At 41.9% G+C, this 22225-nt stretch overlaps 1 protein-coding gene across 5 annotated transcripts in view; it reads left to right on the top strand.

The window, feature by feature from the left end:
• The window catches only part of EVL (Enah/Vasp-like), a 156375-nt gene that overhangs the window by 78187 nt on the left and 55963 nt on the right, over positions 1-22225 (top strand). For all 5 annotated transcript variants that reach the window (XM_074148453.1, XM_074148451.1, XM_074148450.1 and 2 more), the window contains exons 2-3: positions 3817-3985; positions 10485-10662. In XM_074148453.1, coding sequence (XP_074004554.1) covers positions 3817-3985; positions 10485-10662 — 347 coding nt within the window. The remainder of the gene's footprint in view (positions 1-3816; positions 3986-10484; positions 10663-22225) is intronic.

Here is a 22225-nt window from a genome sequence, read left to right as displayed (position 1 = left end):
AAACAAGTGGTCCTGATGCAGAGGTTTTCCATCCCACAGATGTAAAGCACTGAGGAGAAAATGCTTTCAGAATAGATAAGGGTGGATATTAGGATTTGGGTGTAAAGGGGTCCCTAGGAAGAACCCCTTCCCCTCCACATATAAATAAGATCTCTCAAATCTGCCCTAGAGCATACTGCAGTACATTGGAGTACCTTATGCACAAACGTGAACAGTGTAGTAATTAAGACCCTACCATGATGCAATTTTTACCTTTTTTGCAAGTAATTGCCTATGGTGGAAACCCAAGTGGATGAGTCTAACAACTTGCATGTTACTGTTACATGAAAAATCAACAGGGGAATTAGTAATATTTGGAAAGGTATGTGAAACTTGATGAATCTTCTCCAACACATAGCAATTTTTCAGTAGCTTTTGTGTATTCATAGGAAAATAAGTCAAGTTCTAGAAGCTACACTCATGACTTTGTGTATAAATACTGATATCTGCCAGACTCTTCTCATGGAGAAGGAATGTGACTGCACAGTAGCGTGACTAAACCCTGTATCTGTTACCTGTTATGTGTAGTTGACATAAATATCAATGGTGTACGGTCCCAAAAACAACAGAAAATTTTGCTGGAGCTTCGTGAAACCAATGTTGCTTGATTTACATTTAAGGTAGTGGGCTCCAAAGAGGGTAATAAAGAGGTTGTCACTGACCTTTATAAGAGGAACATTTTCTGGACTGTTTTCAGGGAAGACCCTTAAAGTGGCAGTGGGAAACTTGTGCTTTTTGTGAGTAGGACGAGTAAAGAGTCTTCAGGCATAAAGAGTTACACCTCCATTTAGGGTGAGACAGCAAGCTAGCAATGGGTCCCTGGGGGCATTTTAGGTCTTGAAAGATTGATGAAGTGCTTTGCAGGAAAGGATTCCCCTTGTGCTGTACTTGTTTTATGTTCCTTTCTGTTATTTCACTGGAGGCCAGATAACAGGCTTAATCCTGTTTCCATTTAAACAGATGATGAAAAACTTCCATTGACTGCAGGCAGAGCAGGGATTGAGCTTGGTGTGTTGTCTTATGTTACAGTAACAATTGGTTGTCATGCATCAAATACTGATCCTGGGGTCTACATCCGTATTTCAGTCATGGGGTTGTAGAGGGGTTCTTTGCTGCAGTTTTCAATGGCAGCAAAGTCTGAAAGCAAAGTTGTTGTATCCACTGGAATCTGGCTAAGGCATGACGAATAAGGCCATGATAAGGCCTTCATATCTGTATGGTTAGGTGTGTTCTCTTTGTTGTAAGCAAGGATAATTTAATTAATTTTGATTAATTAAGGAGCCCATGGCTATTGTGGGTTCCAAAATTCATCAGAAATGGAGATGACATTGCATCCCAGACTTGTTCGGGATGAATCCAGTGGTGTGCTCTTGCTTGCTTTAGTACAGCAGGGCTTGTAGCGACTGGCAAGGCTTGAGGAGAAGGACCCGGTGTCATGCTGGATGAGTGTGACTCCCCTAGGGACCATGTTTTCTGGGAGGCCCCTGGCTCACTGGGCTCCCTGGGCAGCTGATGCTCCCCCCCATCTCTAGAGCTGGAGGTGGCATGAGACACCGGGGAGCACAGGCAGGTGGGCACCATCCAGCCACGGGACCACACCGGGGATTATTTTTAGCAATTCCACTTCCACATGACAAAGCTAATCCAGTGTACTTGCCTTTTTGCTGGTGCATTGCTCTCCCTTCTTCCCCATCTGTGAATCCAAGGCAGGGTGAGCATTCCCGGGTGGGTCTGGAGGATGCAGGCAATGCCACCACTGCTGCCAGTCTGTGGCTCTTGCACCAGTTGGAGGATTAGGCAGGCTGGAGTGAGCTCAAATCCCTCAGCTGCTACTGTTGGATACGGAGAAGCTGCCACAAGACATTAGCTTACCTTAAGAAAAGTGATGGAGAGGTATTTGCTTGGATAAGTACATCAGCAAAGGCACAGCTGTTCTCCAGGTATCTCACATAAAAAAAGCAACAGCAACTGGTGGACGAGCTTAATTTTATATATTCTGAAGAATATAAATAAAATAACGTTTAGACTTGCTGATCTGAATATATTGCCCATATGCTTCAGTAGCATAGTCTAGCTGTTTCCATGCTACATAATAAAAACACACTTTGTCCTGCATTCTCTTACCTTGCTCTTTATGGAGATGTCTGCCAGCATTGCTGCTTCCTTTGAAAATGCTGTTTCCAGGCTCTTACCCATAACCTGGAGGAGGTCTGTGGGCTACCTGGAGGCTGTGCAAAGTGACTGATAAAAGAAGCCAAGCATCAGTAGGCTTTCATGTACAATGGAGGATACATCTGCCTTGGAAATCTTTTTGAGACACACAAATCATAAAAGATTGAAAAATGCTGCTGTAATCTACCCAGATCCTCTTAATACTTACAGTAACGTGCTCCCTTTCATTAAAATGATGACAGTGATGAGGTCGGGTGGGTTTGGGTTTGCAGCAGTTGGTATAATTTACAAGTGGTGTAATTTGGTGCAGTGGCAGTGCAGAGATATGGTTTAGCACCACCCAGGAGCTTCTCATTTATTTGTTCGTGTGCTCGTGAGGCATTACTGAGGCAAAACCAAAACAAAGACGTATATGCAACAGGAGGAAAAAAAAGGATTTGAGTGCAAATCGGATATTGCATTGCTGAAAATTATTTAATACAGCTTGGGCTAAGACAGGGAGGTATATAAAAATGTGTATATATCTAAAGTTAATAGGACAGTCATGAACTTAAGAGTGCTGCATGACATAAATCCTAACAGTTTTATTTAGGCCTAAGATACGCTATTTGCTTGTTGAAAATCCCTGTTACATTTGAAGATCTCAAATCTCCAAAATTTGGAGGATTCACCTTTTTCTTTGTATAAGGAACTCTTATTTTTTCTGATACATGAAAAGTGGCTGGGAAGTCAGGAGGGCAGGAACTGAAATCCAGATCTGTGTTGACATGTCATTCGACAGTATTTGCCAGTGGCATTTCTTGCACATGAAGGGTGTGTTTTAGCATGAATCTGTTATATGTGTATTAGTCACAAATATGCAAGCAAGAAGTAAAGAACTGATGAATTTCTGGGAATCTGCAGAAGAAAAATAGTTATTAATGCTATGCAAAATGATGGCTATATACTTTAACACAGGCATGCACGTATTCCTGGATTCCTCTTTCCCACTTTCTTTGCTACTAGGATGAAGGAAAAAAGAGTTCCTCTGTGTTTTGCACTCTGTATTCTGGGACTTCTAAGTGCGTCAGTGGGTCTGGGTATTAGGCGTCAGCTGGATTAACGTAATTGATTTCTTCAGTTTACCTAACGTGGCTTTTGGTGCAAGGTCTGCTTGCTTCCAGTTTTAAATGTGTAACTCATCTGTGGATGTCACGTTTATTTTGTCAGTAAGCTGTAAAATATTGGTAAGGTTTCATGCAAATGTGAAAGGCTTCACTTGCCAATAGGTACATAAAATAAATGGAGCATTCATACTGTTGGACAGTTTTCATAATGTTTGTGTGATACAAGTTATTCCTCAGGGCCTAATATTTTTATATAAAATAGATTATCAGTTCAAAACAGCAGCGTACGGGAGTTTTTTTAAGTCTATGCACACATACTTGCCAGCTTTAATTTAACAGGCAGATTGTATTCAAAGGATTAGCAGATCTCTTATAAAACATATGTTGTAAGTAGCTCTGATAATTTCTGTTGGTTTCTTTTCCTTTGGATGTTTTCGGTAGTACACAGCAAATTCACTGTTTGTTTTTTTTCCCCGATTTTGTTGTTTTTGCGCTGCAGTGAACAGAGTATTTGCCAAGCCCGGGCTTCAGTTATGGTCTATGACGATACCAGTAAGAAATGGGTGCCAATCAAACCTGGACAGCAGGGATTCAGCAGAATCAACATATACCACAACACGGCCACTAACACCTTCAGGGTAGTTGGAGTTAAACTGCAAGATCAACAAGTGAGTAACTGTATTGAGTTTCCTGCAAATTAACCTTTGATCTGTTTTGATACCATCAGTTCTAGACTTAATGCAGTCTAGCAACATTTCCTGCTCCCTGCAAGGTGCCTACCAGTCTGTTACTCCAGTCATTCAGATTTTGAATAATTTCTTGTGCACAGAATGTATCATAATTTATTACTGCCTATTTGCAAACAGAACTTTTGGTAAATGCCAGAGAGATTTTAATGTTATTTTTCCTCCCTCCGTTTCCGATTGTGAAATGAATCTTACTTCGTTCGGCAGGTTTTGCTGTCAGCTCCCCCAAAACTTACTTTTTGCTTGTTTTTAATACTATATATGAAAAAGAAATTAATTGTTCTGCTCTGCCATATCATAAAGAGTGATTGTTACATTGCTGTGATAAGTAATTAGTTCCTTGTAATGCATTTTAAATTCCTAGGTGCACACTGTGATCTGATCTACAGCAGCCTAAGTCCACAGGACCGCCTTGGGTGTTAAAGGAGTTATACGGGATTTAGATAATCAGAACTGGGATCAGACCCTCCTCAGCCACCGGCCCCGGCAGCCTGACTTGTGGGTGTGCTGGGAGGTGCATGGCATCCATAATCAAATGTCACGTTTAGAGCCTAAATTACAAAAATATACTTGATAATATTGAAAAAAAATATACTTGATAAAATACAAAAATTATACTATACTATAGTAGTAGTGCTATATTGCTGTGCCACTTGTATCTTAGAGCAGACATTTCGGTGTCGGGGACTCCCTGCCATGTGTTGGTGTGAGGCCGGTGCGGCGGTGGCAACCCAGGCTGCCCACCTCCCCCACTCACCTTGAGCCCTCAACCTGGCAGAAGAATCAGAAGAAACTGGGTGATTGATTTTCTGATGGTTCAGAGAGCAGTGTTGCCTCCTGGGAAAGTGTGATGAGCACCATCGCCAGTATGAGGCCAAGCCAAGCCTAGCCTAGCCAAGCCTAGCCTAGCTCCAAGCCTCGCTGGAGACTGGGAGCTGGGGCACCACACCTCTCAGCTGCCACAAGCGTTAAATTGACCGATCTGCTCATGGAAATGCAGATGATGTCCCTCAGCTCTCATGGCATTTGACCCAACTGGGAAAGCTAGCCAGGGTGCTTACTAGAAAAGTTAATGATGTTGCTGCACTGTCCATATACGCAGTCATCAATTTGAAAAAGGAAAAGCAGAATAGAAATAGGTGGGGGGTTTAGCACGTCGGTTTTCAGATCCTTGCAGTACACTTTTGAAACATCTGCCACATCTTTTGCAACTGCTTTCATCCTTCTCAGTAAAGGCAATACATTTATGTAGTTCCATTTCAAAAATAGAAGATATTTTTGAAAATAAATGAAACGCAGTGGCTTCTTAGTCAGTTGTGAAAACCAGTACTGCTTTGTAACGTGCCATGTTAGCTGTTTATTTTACATAGCCAGCCGGTGGATGTAAATTATTTTCATGCGACTGCAATCTAAGATGCGTCTGAAGAGCTGGTGTAAAACAAGCAAAAGTCATAAAGTCTGTATATATGTGAAGGGAGACTATGTACCGAGGTCTGTCTTAATCAGAGTATACAATTTAAAGAGTAGGGCATATTAAAAATTCAATCTTGATCCCCCTTAAACATGTCTCGCAATAACTGTCATAGTCTATTTGCTTGCAAGTGTTCCTACTTATTAAGAGGCTGCATGTCATCTAAAAATCATCTCAATTCAGAGGGAAACAGATAGAAGAGTTTTTCTAGAGTTTAAAGACTAAAAATCCTCCCTCAAACAAACAAAAAAGTACAGTTTACCTTAGTCACATAAAACTGTCTGAGAGAAAGCATCCACCGTAAATATAATTACAAAAATCCAATATTACGAATAAAGTAAATTCAAGACAGTGTAGCATAGTAGTATTAAAAAGAATGATCTGAAACTCTTAAGATTCAGAATTTAATATATTTCATATGAGTCTCACATGGAGTCATAAGCTTGCTACGCTTGCTAAGTATTTGCATTTAACGAGAACAAAAATGAATTTCAGTTAAAATAATTTTCTGTACAAGCCATTTCATGCTTGCTCTCAGGTTGTGCTAAATCACAGTGAAAGTGAGGTTTTAGTAAAAGCTGTTGCTTTGCCAGGAAAGCCATGTTTTTCAGAAAGGACTAGTATTCAGCGAATATGTGCTTTGGCATATACTGAAGATAATGAAGCTACACAGATTTCCAAGAGTTGAGAAACTAGTTTAAAATACGTAACACAGCAATACCACGGAGGAACAATTTTAAGTTTGGTTACATACTGTTTGGCAAGGCATGGACTAGAGTAATCTTCATGACTTCACCTCTGCCTGCCTTTAATGTTTCCCATTTAATTTTTGTTGTTTTGTATTACACTTCTACTAATCTCTCTCTTTAATTTTCATCCCCCCCTTTTTTTATTCACATACCTTCTTCTGTAGACTCCTTTTGTTGTAAAGACTAGCTGCCTTTCTGTTTCCTAGCCCTTTTTTGGTGCACGTGTTGGGGTTTGTGATACTGTCTTCTCATTCTGCTTACCTTATCTGTGTTTAACTTCTTCTTTAGCTGACGGTGTCTAAAAAGTTCACCGCAAAGAACTATGGGTTTTAGTGTGGCAGAACCTGAGCATCGTTCTCACCACCGGGAAGTGGTCACCCGACCCCTTCTTCTCCTGAAGTGTCTGGGTGAGGTGCGGGTTGCGTGCTTGCGTGCAGCAGCAGTGCTAAGTCACAGACCAGCGGTCCGTGAATTCCCCTTCCTGCTCTGCACAGACCCGCGCGTTTGCGTAGACTCATGCTGCCATGAGCGGTTGCCTTCAGAAAACCAGAAATAAGACTTTTGAAGCTTTGAAGTACCCACAGAGGCCAGAACTGGTTTGAAGCTAAGGCCAGATCAGTACTGCAATCGCTTGACATCACGAGCTTTGATGTTGCTTTGCAGCCTTCAGTTTCTTGAAGCCCAACAGTCGCAAGTAAATGGTTTACCCCCGTGTTGTGACTTGTTTCAACCAACCCTGTTGTAAAGGTGCAGTGCGTTAGCTTCAGTCACCATGCAAGAAATTCACAAAGCTAAAAACATACAAGTGGTCCATCTTTATGGCCTAGCTGACAAGCAGTAGCTCCCCAGTTTGGAGTCCTCATCAGCTGAGGGTTTAAAATGGTGATCTTACATCAAGTGATTTCAGCCCAGCATGATCTCATCACCAAAAGCACTCATGTGCTGGGCAAATAGACGGGGAGGAGGGTTCAAGTCAAAAGTGAGTCATATCTCCTGAGGGTTTGGTGTATTGATGTGGCTAAGAAGTGATTGTAAAAACAGGGCTTTGGGGAAGGTGGGACGTTTTACATTTGAGCCTAAGCCAAACCTGAAAGGGGAAGAGCATTCTTGAGATAGAAACCAAACCACGTTTTTTGAAAAATAAAGAACCAATTAATCACCACTGTAACTTATTAGAAGTTGGTCAGGTTTGGGCCTGTTTACAGGAATAAAGAATCTGGCCTCAACTGTAGCAGTTTTTAGCTGCTGTTCTAAAAATGACTTTTTAAATGACTGCTCCCCATGAGGGAAGTCCGAGCACTAGGAGCATGGCAGATCCCAAGCTGATAACAAACTTCTGAAATATTTCATACTCTGGAGAAACAAACAAATGTCTTGTTCTGGTTCAATAAGTAAGAGTATGGGCGGTAAGACTTGTGTGGGAGCTCTTCCCATGATCTTGGTTGTGGTTGCACCTCAGATGTGGTCCTGATGGTCACTTGACCCCCCCCTTCTAGCCCCAGTCCTGGGAGTCCTGTAAACCACCACCATCATTGCTGGTGACAACTTATAACTCGGCAGCCTACAGACTGCAGTCAAGGGGAAGGGCTTCTTGTTTTTGAGCTTTTTAATAGACTCCAAAATTCCCTTTCTGCCCCAGAGAGCCTACACTTGAAACAGAGAGGAAAGGGTGAAGGAAAGTAATGGATAGAAGTGAAGCAAATCTTTTTGTAACATTATAGTGATGCGAACATTGAAAGGTGTCAACATATTAATACTATGCACAACTGGTCTGTGAAACTCTTTGTCATATGATATCATTGAAATCCAGAATTTTACAAGGTTCAAAACAACACAGACATTTATATCAGTAACAAGACTGCTTCGTTTCAGGATAGAAAATACTAAAAGGGATTGGAAAAGAGAAAAATAGTCACATAAGCCTTTAAGACAAACTCTGGGTGAAGAGTTATAAGAATAACTGTTTGTTATGGACAAATTCATTACTTATTTCTGCAAGATTTCCAGTAAGTTTCTCCAGTTCACCTATTACAGGCTAAAACTGAAGATTAAAAGATGAACTGTTAGTCTGCTCAGCACGGCAGATGCTATCTTACTGACATATGAAGTTTTAGTTTAAAGATCCCTTAGAAACAATTATAAAAAAAACCCCTATGCTCCAAACAGGGAGACCTTCTTTGTTTTAATTACTGCTCTGAAGCACTTAGTTATCATCATGTGCCTTGCAGAGTCTCAGCACCATCTGTACCAGATACCTGTGTGTGCTAATTCTTAACAACAGCAGGAGAACCCCTCTTTTTTTTTTGTTTTTTTCCTAGAAACATTACCCAAAGGAGATAAAATTAAAATCAGGCTATTTTATGTTTCATTTTCCAGTTTTAAACTCTCTGAGTTTGACAACAAGGTATTACACGTGTAGGCATCCTGATGATCCCTGAAGGTCAACATTCAAATTCTGTCTTTATTCGCCTGAAGGGATCAAACCCTCTGAACACAGTGGATTCTCTGAGCACTTCGAGTTGATGTTCTTGAAAAGCAAATTTTGAACAGTTTACCTGACTTCTATTAAATGATTTTTGGCATAGGTTTTACAATTTTTGTCTTTCATTATACAACTGCAAGAGCAGTCTGGTGCTCTTTGGACTTCAATGGTGCTGTCCTTTGAAGCAGGAGCTTCTTTTACTAAGTGAAAAATACCGACTTTGCAAAGCCTGGTAGAAGCTCACAGTCTTTCTAAACATTTTCTTGAAGACACCGGCTGTGCCTTCCCTTGGTTAAGCTACTCAAAAGTCATTGAAAAACTTAAAAATTGGTTCATGTTAAAACTGTTGGGTTAGGAATCCAGGCATGAGTCTACTTGATGCTCCAGAGACCCCTGTCATGTGAGAAACATTGGTACAGGCTCTCCCAAGGCTCAGAGGTGGTGGTGAATGGGGGTGGTGTCACCATTTTTTAAGAGAAAAGGGCTGTCTAAGCTGCTGAGTTCATGGTTTTGCTGTGGCTGGAGCAATGTCGTTTCCACGTCATTCTGGTTGGTGTGGGTGGCTCCCATGAAGCATGCTGGCAACATGGTTCCCATTTTCAGGGCACCAACTCTTGCAAACCTGCATACCAAACACAGGTTGCACTGTATCTCCCTTTGGATCACAGGTCAGGACCCTCTCTATGAAATGTGACCAAAAAAACCAGTGTAGGTCTGATTGCTGCCCAATGCATCTACATGGGAACTTAATAATGATATGGGTTTGAGAGCAACACTTGGACTAGGTATCTGATGTTCAATAACCATCAGGATAATTTATGCCTAAAGTAGTCAAAGACCATTGCCAGCCCACGGATGGGGACCTTGGGGTGCTGTCTCTGCCATGGGTCCTTTTGATTTATTAGTGGTGCAGTGGACACTCCTGCCTCTCCACCTTAAGCTACTGCAGCTTATGCTTTTAGCATAAAGCATATTTAGCTTTTAGCATAAGCTTGGAGGTTTCTGGTCAGATCCCAGATTTACTGTGTAATTGGGTGTCCTGTGTGCCCTGCCCAAGGATAAACAGGGCATTGTATTTAGCAGATTAAATCAAACCATGCAGAAACACCCTTCTGCTGCAGTCACCCCTTACCTGGAAATTATAGTACATACAGCAAGGGAGGAGATGGGAGAGGAACTATGTAGTTCTCTGGTTTTGTCATTGCCTGTCTGATTCTAGAGAAAAAACTCTCTCAACATAAGAAGCTGGTGGTGTTCAGGCGCATGGGAGGAGAAAAGCAGAGCCAGTGCAGTGACTCAAATATTTATCTGCTGTAGGGGCAGGGTTAGTGCCAAGAGCTCTGTCTGGCTCTTTTTCTGACAATTGTGCACGATCATCCCCGAAAAGATGGCAGCAGCTGCTGGCACTGGCTCCTGACATCTGTCTGCAGGATCCGCACAGCTGGAGCCAGCGGAGGTGCCGTAGAAAACACGAGCAGGTAATAGATTTTGCAAAACTAGCTAGTGAGTCCCTGAGGCTGAATTGAACTGTCGTAAATCTCACCCCCAGATGTGGGTCTTCTGTCATCGAAACACACACTGCCTTACCGTACAGCCACGTAAAAGCTGCCGTATGAATTGCCTCTAAAAATTTAATTAAAATTTATCAAAGGGTTGTTTTTTTTTTCCCACTGAAAACAGAACTATTTTTAATCTTCACCCTTCTCTTTCAAATCACAGGTAGTGATTAATTACTCAATTGTGAAAGGACTGAAGTACAATCAGGCAACACCTACCTTTCATCAATGGCGCGATGCACGGCAGGTCTACGGCTTGAATTTTGCAAGCAAAGAAGAGGCTACCACGTTCTCCAATGCAATGCTGTTTGCTCTCAATATCATGAACTCACAAGATGGAGGTAAATTAGCAGCCACTATGCTCTTTATTAATCTGTGACATTTTTCAATGCTTGTTATTGATCACCTGGTGCAGTTGTGTTGGATAGTATGCCATTATAGAACACGTTATAATAAAACAAGTTGGTCTCTGGTAGACAGCTTCTAGATCAGCATTTGCAGTGGTATGAATTGTACGTGTTTTCAGGTTTTATTCACCTGCCTTCTAATTTTTCATGGTGCCTTAACTCAACGATAGGAAATCTATGGTTATTTGGGAATGCCTCAGCAGGCAGGTAGCCCCATGGATTTATGTGGATCTGAGTATATGTTGCGTTACATGTAAGATGGCAGAATATTACTTTAAATAAATAGAAGCTAGAGTAAAATTAGCAGCATTTTATAAGGCGGATCTAGGAGATGGTATTTTCAGTGTGTTAGGTGTCGGCTACAGCTGTTGGCTCTTGTGGGCTGGCTTTCAAAAGGAGGAATGTGTGGCATCTCAGTTATTTCATAAGGTAAAACACAAAGGCTTATACTCTGGACGTTGACTGATGTTGTTCCTAAGTACCCTATTGACTGCTGTTGAAGTTTGTGGTGAAGTTTACTGTTCTGTGAAATTGTCATTGCGCTAGCCTGATGAGAGCCCAAAATAAAGTCCTGGTTTCTCAACAGAAACCAGTTTCCGGTCTGCGGTAGCTGGATGAAGTATTGCCCTCAGTTACACACCTGTGATCCCTCTGCAGCTCCTGGGCTGGGGACAGAAAGCAATCCTTGTGTCTTTTTTCCTGCAAAGTACACACCACTACCCCATTTTCCTTTCGAAAACACAGTGAGTCAAGGTTTACATGCTTGCTGCCGTCCAGGTTTCACTGCAGTATTCACTGCTGATGGACTCTCTCTAGAGTGAGGTTGTCTCCTGATGAACCTTCATCAGGAACCTATTGAAGGTTGAAAAACCTTCAATACAGAAATATGTCTTACTAGACAATTACTTATGTATTTTCATATGCTTTTTCTGTTCATCCTATTAAGCTGACAAATGCAAAAGTCATCAAAAATCAATAAATGTCTTAAGTTCTGAGCTATATTTACTTTTACCTTCTTCAGCTTGAACTTTTTCAGCTCTAGTTGTGCCACAGCAGGTGACTTCAGGAGGAAATCTGGCCAACACTCACCAGTCCTAAATTCATGCAAGTCTGAAGAGTATAGAGCTCTGTGGCTGCCCACATATGCTCAACCCTTTTAGACCACTAGATGAAACTCCAAAATTTGGATATGGTCTTGATGTAGTAATTTAATGTCTGAGTCTGCCTTTATTCTGAAGCTCTTAAGTTTGGATTGGTTTTTTTCCCCATCTGTCTCTTCCCATTAAAGGGCGTGGGATTTTTGCAGGATTTTGAGGTTTTTCCAGAGAGGTGCCTTGTGGAAAAGTGAATCTCAAGATGATAATTTATTGCTTTTAGGCTAAAACGAAATAAACTATCTTAAAGTGAATACCTTAGTTATGTTAGCTACTCCTAGCAAAGAACAACAGGTATTTTTGAGTACTTGAAAAGCCTATTAAATGTCTGAGAAGTTTATGAATAAACAGCAAATAATAGTTCACATTTTGGGGGGTATTCTTTTATTAATTTACTTAGCACACCAAAGTGTGTTAGATGCTTTACAGACATAAGATCCAGCCCATGCTGAAGAACTTGCATTTAAAGTTTGTAGTTGTCACAGAGAGAGACATGAATTGGGTCCCAGATGAAAAAAATTCCTACTTTCTTTTCTAGAAAAAAAAATGGTTTGATAAACATTCAGTCTTCAACAACCCCTCTTCTCTCTTACATAAAGTGTTAAAAGTTTCAAGGATTGCCAGTTGTCCCATTCTTTACAGCTGACCTTATCAAAAACTGAAATTTGGTTTAAAAGGAATTTCAGCATTTGTGGTTTTTAAAAAAAACTCTGATTCTATGAAACAAATTCCCAAAATATTCATTTTAATCAAAATTATTTTTTAATTACAAAATGTATTTCTATAAATATTTCTCTTTAAAATTACATTAGCTACAAATTAATATTAGATTATATTGAGGACTTTTATATAATCATAGGTTTCCCAGTTATTGCAATGATCTCAGCATGCAAGTTGACAGCAAAAATACATAATAGATACAAGGTATAAAATGTTTATTCAGCTCTGCTTTTCTAGGCTCTTCTAGCGCGTAAGCTTTTGTGGGCATGAATTAATGCAAGTAGGAATTCACATAAACACACGTATCCATATATCTTTTCAGACGCAGCCACTGCCTGGGTACTCCATCCATTCTGCTGCCTGTGTGCTGCGTTAGGGTTTGCTATATCATATGGAAAAACCATTAGGAAAAAAATGTATGTATTATATCTATGCATTCATGTATTAAAGTTGCTCATGTGCTTATGCAGATGGATGACAGCTCTAAGGAGTGCATTTGTATGCACAGAACTGCTCACACACTAATAAAATCCTTCACAAAAAGCAGGGGGTTAAACTGAGGTTCCCTCTGGCCCATTCACAGCGCAGAACACCCAGTCTATCTGCTAGCTCTGCAATTGGGGATATGCTACGCGCACTACTTGGGATGTGCTATTTCTAATGTTTACTTGTCTCGTATATTCCCTGCTGAGCCATTATTGTGTTTAGGCACTGCTAATCTTCCCATAGTTGGATACAGATTCTGGCTTCCATGACTGCTGCTACCTTCGTTCTACCGCCCACTTGCATAGACTAAAATTAATCATGGGAGCCTACAGCAGAGACTCTGAGACTGCATCCTTTCTTCAGCAGACGGGGAGTCAGGGTACTGTAACATTGGGGAAAAGAACTTCTCTAAGTCGCAAAGCGATGGTGTGGGCTTTTGAATGGTGCATTAAGCTGAATTAGTTTAAAAAATTGTAGCAGTCCATGTTTTGCGGAGTTGGAAATATTTTTAGGCAGTGCTGACTTTTAAATGAATGAGTCACTTCAAATGAATACACAGTGAGGAACTAGTGTTGAGAATTGCTGTACTGTCCCACTTATTCATGAGAGAGACTACAATATTCGAGATCATTCACCGCAGGCGGTGATCTCTCTGTGCTGATTACTTGTGGCACTACTGAAAACTAAACTGAGTGCTTCATTAAATACCCACAGTTAAATGGGCTGAATCGGATCCTACATCCAGCCTGCGTTAAGCTGGGTTGCAAGTCAAGATCATCCCTGGGGAGGGATACTTCCCAGGAGTCTGATGTCCCAAAGCTTGGGAAAGTTGGGAGAAAACCCGTAGTCGAAACTTGCTGCCTCGTGGTATTTCTGCAGTGGATGAACTCCTTCTCTTACCCGTGGGGAGGGCTGGCCATCTTCTGCGTGACACGATTCTCAGTGCTGCGATGGGAGCCTCTCCCGGTGTGCGGTGGGGTAAAGCAAGGCGTGCAGTGCGGGACCTGAACACGTACTCACTCTTGTGCTTGGTAAGGATGCTAATGATCATGTTAGGAGTAATCTGAAATGAGATAAAATAAGACTAAAAAGAAAATAATAATACAAATGTGTACCATCCTTCCTTTAGAGGTTGACAGTTGCCTCACTAAATCACAATTGTTTACCTGCCAGCTTGTTTATAGGCCTAATTACTTTGATTTCCGTAAAAGTCTCTTGAATCTGTTCTCCTTTACAATAAAATCTGAAGAGTTGGTCCTGAGCCAGCCTGCAAAATGAGAGCAAATGATAACGTTGACTTGCTCATTACCAACATTCTTGCTTACGGTTCTTTAATGGTGCCATTTGTTAAGACCATTAGTATGACAAATGACTTCCCATTAAATTGTTTTTCTTTCATGGGCATCCACTTTGTGAAGCCAGACCTTTTACTGGCGTAAGTTACCTGATGCAAGGAGTATCACCAGCTTTACCTTGTCATCTGCCACCAGGTTTCACTGGGGACAGAGCATCACCCCTTCTTGCCCAGGGATACTGCGGGAAAAGCATTTTGCACGGATCTTGCCCGCAGGATGTTTGATGTTTGGTATTGCAGACAAAGTTCGTGTTCTTCAGGGCTTACATCCTCTTAGGTTTAACAAATGCAATGACCTGTGGCAGCACAACACAGTTACTGGAGCAGGACATAAGGTGAAGAAATCAGTAAGCTAAAATGGGCAAGCTCTTCCCTGGCATAATTTTATAAGAAAGGTGGTGCCTATGATGAAGGTAAAAGATAACTCTTTCTGCAGGGCTTAACGGAGCCTGTACACTCAGCACTTCTCCCAGTGACTGGTTACACTTCCCTGAGAGAGAGAATGAGACGATTTTCTCTCCTTTCTTGCTCCCCAAAGCACTAAGGACAGGCAAAGGAGTCGCTTAATTTCTTTCCTTCCTTATTTGCTCACTTCAGACACTGTTCTCGCTTCCCATCTGGTGCCTGACAGCACCTGCATGTTTCTGTGCTGCAGGAGGCAGTGGCTTGGCTTTGTGACTTGGCATGACCAGCTCTGAGGACATCCTGGGCAAAGACTTGGTACCTCTTGGAGAAGAACTGAGAGTCTGATGCATGCAGCCTACTGGTAAACGCTGCCTATGACATAGTGAATATAACATATTTTTGCTTTGCTTTTGATGTCTGTGCCCTGGGGGCTTGGATGGTTATTGTTGACTTACAATGCAAGAAAATCGTATTTCTAAACATAAACACCGCGTGCTGGAAAGCCTTGTGCAGAGGACTACATCGCAGAGTTAGTCATAGCTAACAAGGTCAGCCGCCTTGTCTGACTAAGAAGGGAGAAGTTGGAGGAAGTCGGAGGCTTGTAAGAAAGCCATTTTCTTGTTCTAAGTGGCTTAAAGACCACACGATACAAACATGTGGGTCACAGAGGGAGCAGAGTTCAGCCCCGTGCCTTCTGCCAGAGAGCTTCACAGACCCAGCTTTAATTCTGCAAGGAGCACGTTCTGGCAGTCAGAAGGATTGCTCCTCACTCTTCTTCTGATTAGCAGATCTGCTGGACTTTCTTTTGCACCATTGTGGACTACTTTACATGTATTTCTCCAGCCCCCTTACCCATAAATTGGATTTGATGAAGTTCTTCGGAGTTTGAGATCTGTTTCCATTCCTTCAGTCATTCTACTCTTTTTTTCTCATCCAAAAGTGACTGCATTTCTGTATTGCTGGGAAGAAGTTCCTTGAAAAGCACTTTGAGCCCTCCAAAGTAAGGGCAGAAAGAGAAGAGTAAAGCATTGGTTCATCAAACAGCAGATAACCGGCAGTGTATAGCATATATTCTCTCTCCTAGTTAGATGTCCTAAGTATTGCAAGGGTTCTGTCAGTGCAGGATGTGTGTGAAGTTTATGGTGCGCTGGATTTCAGATGAAAGTCTACACGATTTTTTTTAAATAGAATTTTGTAAAGTTATATTCAGTGTATTTTTCAGTAGAATTTTTCCAACTAGCCCCGTGTCTCTTGATATTTCAGGAGCACTGAAGTGTAACTGCTAGGGAAGTCCATCAGCTGCATTCATCTTCTACAACGCAGTGACTGTTTTATTTGATAATATTGCTCCAAGACTTCCCAGCACCACAGAGGACACAATGTGGGAAGACAAAAGACTGCATCTTCATTACAGTACTGCATAATACATAGAATAACTCATCAATAATGGAGGGGACCCACCACAGGACACAATGCCCACTTGCAGCCAGCTGGTTCCCAAGCCGTGCTGGTGTAAGGAGATCCATGCCCCGTGCAAGGTGCTTCGCACACTGCGCTGTGGACTCATTTCCCACACTATCAGGTGTGTCGGTGCAGGTTATAAACCACAAAGATGGTATATTCTGTGCAAGTTGAACTTTTACATGTGCTAATAATAGCATTTAAATACTCGTGTAACCTCATAATGTGCGGGCATTGTAGGACCGTAAGCGTGCCATTCTGCTGCAGGTCTTTTAACCAAGTCATCTCAGAAGTTGTTACTATTTATAACGTAGGCATAGAGAACTTGTAAATCACAAATTTTTAAACTTACTAGCGTAAATATGATCCATGTGGTCAGACACCTAGTGCTAGCCAAAATAGCAAGCCACAGGCAATGGTTAATTGGGTGCATGTTAAAAATACAAAAAACTTTTGCTTCTTTAAAAAAAAAAGCTTACGCAGGGGAGTAAATCTTTCCTGAGTGACATCTTCCAAAAACACTAGAGAAAGGTCTACAGAAATAAGTTTCACAATTTTTCCATCCTCATGCCTATTCCAGTTTCAATATAAAATTAAGTCACTCAGAAAAGCTCTGCAGGAAGGGCAGTTTCTGATCTAACTTGCTGTACTTTGTAAGTCAATGAAGAGGGAGGGAAAATTCAAGTAAGATAATGAGCTTTTTCCTTTCATCTGCTGCATTGCTTTATCGCTGGAACTGTTCCAGAAAAATCCACCTGACATAAATAGTCTTTTAGTATATTGCTTAATATAGGAAAAAAAATTCCTTCCTCTGCAAACTGGACAGAGATGAGCTGTTATCCGGCAAACTAGGTGTGAGTTTATTTTCTTGAGCAACCAATGAAGGGGTAGTCCCCAACCGGTGCCTGTCTCTGCCTGACCCTTCGAGGGTAGGAGCCCCTTTCAACTCCAGCTGAAAAACTGTCTTGCTTCCAAGGCTCTTCCTTACTGTGCTGATGGGGATAACAATCCTCATATAAGCCCACTTGCCCATGTTTCCAAGCCAACCAACGCTTCTCCTCCTGGAATTGTGGGCACTTGCCTTGCAAGCTTCCCCTGCCTGCAAAACTGCTCAGGTGCCCTCTTCTCAGCTTAACCTGGGTTTCCTGGGATGGATATATGACATCTCTAAGAATCTGGGTGCAATACATAAGTTTGAGTTCACATTAAGAGAAACATATTTAAAACCAGACCTGGAAGAAGTTGGCCCAGCCAGAAGCAGCAGTGAGTAAAATTGGTTAATCTTTGTATTAGCTTGGCTCCAGCTGACTGGAGCACAGGAGGTGAATTGCTTCACTTGTGAATAGATAAACTAGGCTTACAGACTCCTTTCAGTGTTAGAACTGTAAATATCATTGCTATTATTCATCTGTCAGGAAGTATCAAACCGTTATTTAATTATTCTGCTCTATAGAAGTAGGCATCGGGTTGTTTTTTTTTCAATTCAGTTTTTCAATCCCCCAGATGGTAGGGATCCACGGCAGAAAGTTTTCCAGGGCAGTGAAGTGCTCTCCCAGTGTTATGCTAATAAAAACCCATGGCATGTTGCTTGTACGCGTCTTAGCCACTTTTCTGCAGGACTCTATTATAACCCTGCTTGGAGCAGCGGCAGCGCCGGGGCTCTTGCGGCTGTCGCACGTCTGGAACTACAAAAGGTGCCTCTGTTCTTTGAAGAGCATAACAAATCTAACGGCTCTTGAGTCTCTCGCTGATGTTTTTTGCTGTGCTGAATTCTTCTGCAGTAAATGAAAACCACTTCAGGAAGGAAACTGTGCGGGGAGAAAATTGTCGAGAGATTTAAGAGAGACTCGCGCACGTTGAGAGCAAAGACTTCTGCTAGCAAGATTCCCTAGCACCATTGCCCTCAAACCCTCGATTTTCTGAAACTGGTGCAAACTGCCAAAGTTCCCAGAGCTCAGTGGTAGGAGATGCAATGTGGCTTTTTCACTAGACTGCAATAAGTGGCAGAAGAATATATTAGCTTAGGAAAAAATTAATTATCAGAATTTTAGAAGTACAGTAATTTATGGAGTGCACAGCTCTTCAAAAATCTGAAGCATATGAAGAGCAAATGGCTTTTTGTGATGAGAACAGTATTTTTCTCTTTGCCTTTTCCAGGGCCATACTTTGGCATGTTGAGTCTCAGTGCATTTTGGTTTGCTCAACAGTAATAGTCTATGGGACATTTATTTATTCATTGGGCATCTGATTTCTTTCAGTGAAAGAGAAATTGCTCCGTGGAAGAGATTTGATTTTTTTACCAAACCTTCTTTCAGTTTTGTGTTCATTTTATGTCATTCTTAAACTGCTTTGATATTTGGTGTCCTGGGGTAGTCTCTAAAATAACATGACTTCACTTGTGTTGGAGCAAGAATTGCTTTCTTACGGCAGCGTGTCTTCCTTTCATGAGTATGAAAGTGACGAGGTGCTGTAATTCCACGCAGAACAATGCTCTGTTTACTTCTGTACATACACTAACATCTCACCCCACTCTTTGGATTGATTCACACTATTTTTAAAGCCAAATACTGGTATAGTTCATAATATATAATGTCATAGAAAAAGTTGAAAAGAACATTCTGTGAAATTTTTCTCACTGGAAGAAAAGAGGAGAAAGAATGTTGAAAATAAATAAATTACTTTAAATACTGTAAGGGATGCCATCATTCTTAAAAGAAAAAAAATGACCAGGCAGTGTGCTGTGATGGTAGCTACATCGATCCAGATTTGCACAGAGTAGTAAGTACTGATAGGAACTCCTAGCCCCCTAACCTCCTAACTCCTAACCTGAATCAGCCAAAAATCAGATTGATTTTTACAATGGTGCTGTGCTTCCCCAAACACCATTTATTCTTGGAAAAGTAAACTATAGAATCTTCCAAGAAATTGTACGGAAAGTGACATCTCCAGCTTTCTACAGCATTAGTAAATATCTGAATAGATTTAACACTGGAATAGGTGATCTGTTCATTTTGAACCATCTTGCAGAAATGGTGCCTTCTGATAGTGATGATGTTGTTTAACTCTAGTGTTAGCCCCCCCACACCCCGCAATTACTTATTTTATACTATTCATGGCTAGCCTATGCTAATTGTTGGGTACTAGCTAATTTACATCAGGGATTAACTTGAGATGAGAAACACAAACATATAAGGTTTCGGTTATTGCTGAGCTGGCAAGAAAAGTGTTGGGTGTTTTTTTTTTTAATTTAGTAGACTTTCTGGATTCCCAGCTAAAAGCCAGACCTTTGTCTCTACAATAGTTGATACACTCCTCTAGCTGTGATCCTACTCCAAACAAGTAATAGCTGTGTGACCGCGATCCTCCTGTTAACAGGAGCAGAAATGTAGGCATCTGTAGTACAGGGGTTTGTACCTGAGCTGGGCTGCCTCTGTGGTCAAGAACAGTAACGGATGCTGCTGGGACAGTTGTTTACGTATTTTAGGTGTCTCTACCAGGCACCCCTGGGCAAAATTCAGCCTATTTTTCCTCTCTTTTTCATCACTGACTTGTAAAGGATTGCTGGTAAGAACCCTTCTCTGCTTCATGACAATTTTGCTGTGATCCTCTCCCAAACATTCTAATTAATAGATTAATTATTTCTAATTATGCTATAATTAATTACTAAATACAAGAATTATTAAACCTCTAGTTTAATAATAATAAATTAGGGACCTGGAAACTAATGTGCATAAGCTGCATTTTTAGTGTTGCTCCATGGGTTTCCCTGGGTCGGGTGGGGAGAACTCCCAGGAATACACGTGTGTTGCGTGTGTCTGTATGTGTGTGCTCGCATGAGCAATGCACATCAGATTATCACTTCTCTGACTGCCTGAGCTCTGCAAACAGATGGTCTTTGTACATGCAAATTTTTGGATTCTGTATCAGAAGTGAATTCGGGAAGAAATTCACACTTGTATAGATAGAAATCAGGAATATGTTGCAGGATTTTTCACATGTGATCAAAATAAAATTGATAGTGTTTTGAATTTTGTTTTTAAACTCTGCTTCCATTATGTGCCATAGTTCACTGCGTGAACAACACTCCCTAAAAATGTGTTCCTGGTCAAAACAGACAGTGTTTTAGGACCAGGGAACTGAGCGGGGACAGTCAGTGGCGCAGGTGAGGAGGTCGGGAATGGCTCTGCAGCCCTCTCTGGGGCAGGCTCAGCTGAGGGGAAAGTCTCCTGCTTAATTCCAGCCACCGAGTGAATCGCCATATGCTGCTGCCAGCAAAGCATGTAGAGCAGCTTCTGCTGCTGGCTGGTAATCCCCGGGGAGCTCACACAAAGTCTATTAATTGCCTTCTTAGATGACTCCATGCGGTCACCCGGCATCTTATTTTTCACCAAGTCAGGGACCCGAAAGCTCTAGGTTTTGTGGCATTCTGCAAGCAGAATCTCAGGCCCTTATGGCAACGAGTGTCGCAATTTCTCCAGTTGATCCTAATGAAGCAGTACAGCTGAAAGTGGGATTCATTTAACTCAACTTCAGCCATGTAAATGCTAGGCATCTGGTGTACAATAACTGCGTAGTTTCCTTTCCCCTCCACGGAGTGGGGATGGCTCACCTGGAGGTGATGAGTGTGGATGTGGTCCTGTGCCGCGGGCTGGTGGCTCGACAAGCTGCACAGTCCCTGTGACAGGGAGCGAACCGCAACCCTGCTCGAATGGAACCATCTCGGGTCGTCCTGCAGTTCGGGAAGGAAGCAATCCGTGAAGAGGTGATTTTAGTTCACGAGGCGCCTCTCGCCTTTGTACCTGTACGTGTTCAGCTGCACAGCTGAGGAGAAGGCAGCGTGGTTCAGGTCTTCAAGGTGCATTTAAAAATCTGCTCCAGTTCTACTGATGAAAAAGCCAGATCCTGCAAAGCAATCACCGTCAATCTGATTTGCATGGATTGCTTTATCTGTTGGTCTTGATTAGTATTCCGCAGGGCTCTCCAGAAACATTGCGTTTAATTCCGTTTCCTCTGTTGCTGGTTTCCAGGGACTCCCTCTGGTGGTTAGTGCAGCACCTGAAAAACTGCATTTGCATCTTCCTGTGTGCAACACAACGTGGTATTAGAGATAGATACTGTGAGCATGGCAGCGTAAGGGAGAAATGTAAATCTATTTCATTCTCTAAATGGAAAAAAAAATAACAGTAGATACTTAGTATACTGGTTTTGCTCTATTTTGATGCAAGCCTATCCTTTATGCTAAGGGAGAGAATCAGGTGTTTAAATGAGCCTCATTTTCCAATATTGACCAAATCTTACATGAGGGACCTATCTTGTGCTCTTCTTAATCTCCCCAAAATCTCACTGAGGTGACAGTTTGGTACCCAAGAAATTCAGGACTGGTTGGTGGGATCCAAGCGTTGCATGGTGGATGATGGCCTTCCACCAGTGTGGCCTTCACTGGCCAACGTGCTCAACCCCTGCAGTTTTACCCTGGCTTAGACACATGAAGAAGTTCTTCCTGTGTGTGCCTGAAGAACAGTGCTTCATTTCTTCACTCATCTCTGAAGCAGTGAACACCCAAAGTGTATTTGTGTGGTTTAACCAAATGCTTCTGAATCCTCTGGGAAAGCACCAGTGGATTGACAGATTAGAAGATGTTGGCTAGAAACTAGTCCTAATACCTGGCCAGAGAGCTGGTATTTCGTGTTCAGTAGGACTGATCCCCTCTGAGGAAGACCTCCCTTCGGTGTGCTGAGTCTATGGTAACTGCAGGCTCAGCCTCATGCTTTGCCGCTCAGTGCCTTTCTCTCCCATCTCCAGGGAGTGCAAAGGATAGGAATGGGTGAGGTGGGAAGGAGCCAGCCACATAGATGGTAGAGAGTATTGTTGGTGTTTTCAGAAGTGTCTGGATCCCCACAGCTAGCTATGGTAAGCT

Source organism: Numenius arquata, chromosome 6, assembly GCF_964106895.1.
Source record: "Numenius arquata chromosome 6, bNumArq3.hap1.1, whole genome shotgun sequence".
Taxonomy (NCBI): Eukaryota; Metazoa; Chordata; class Aves; order Charadriiformes; family Scolopacidae; genus Numenius; species Numenius arquata.
The sequence above is the reverse complement of the archived record's forward strand: the minus strand, read 5'-3'. Positions and strand labels throughout refer to the sequence as shown.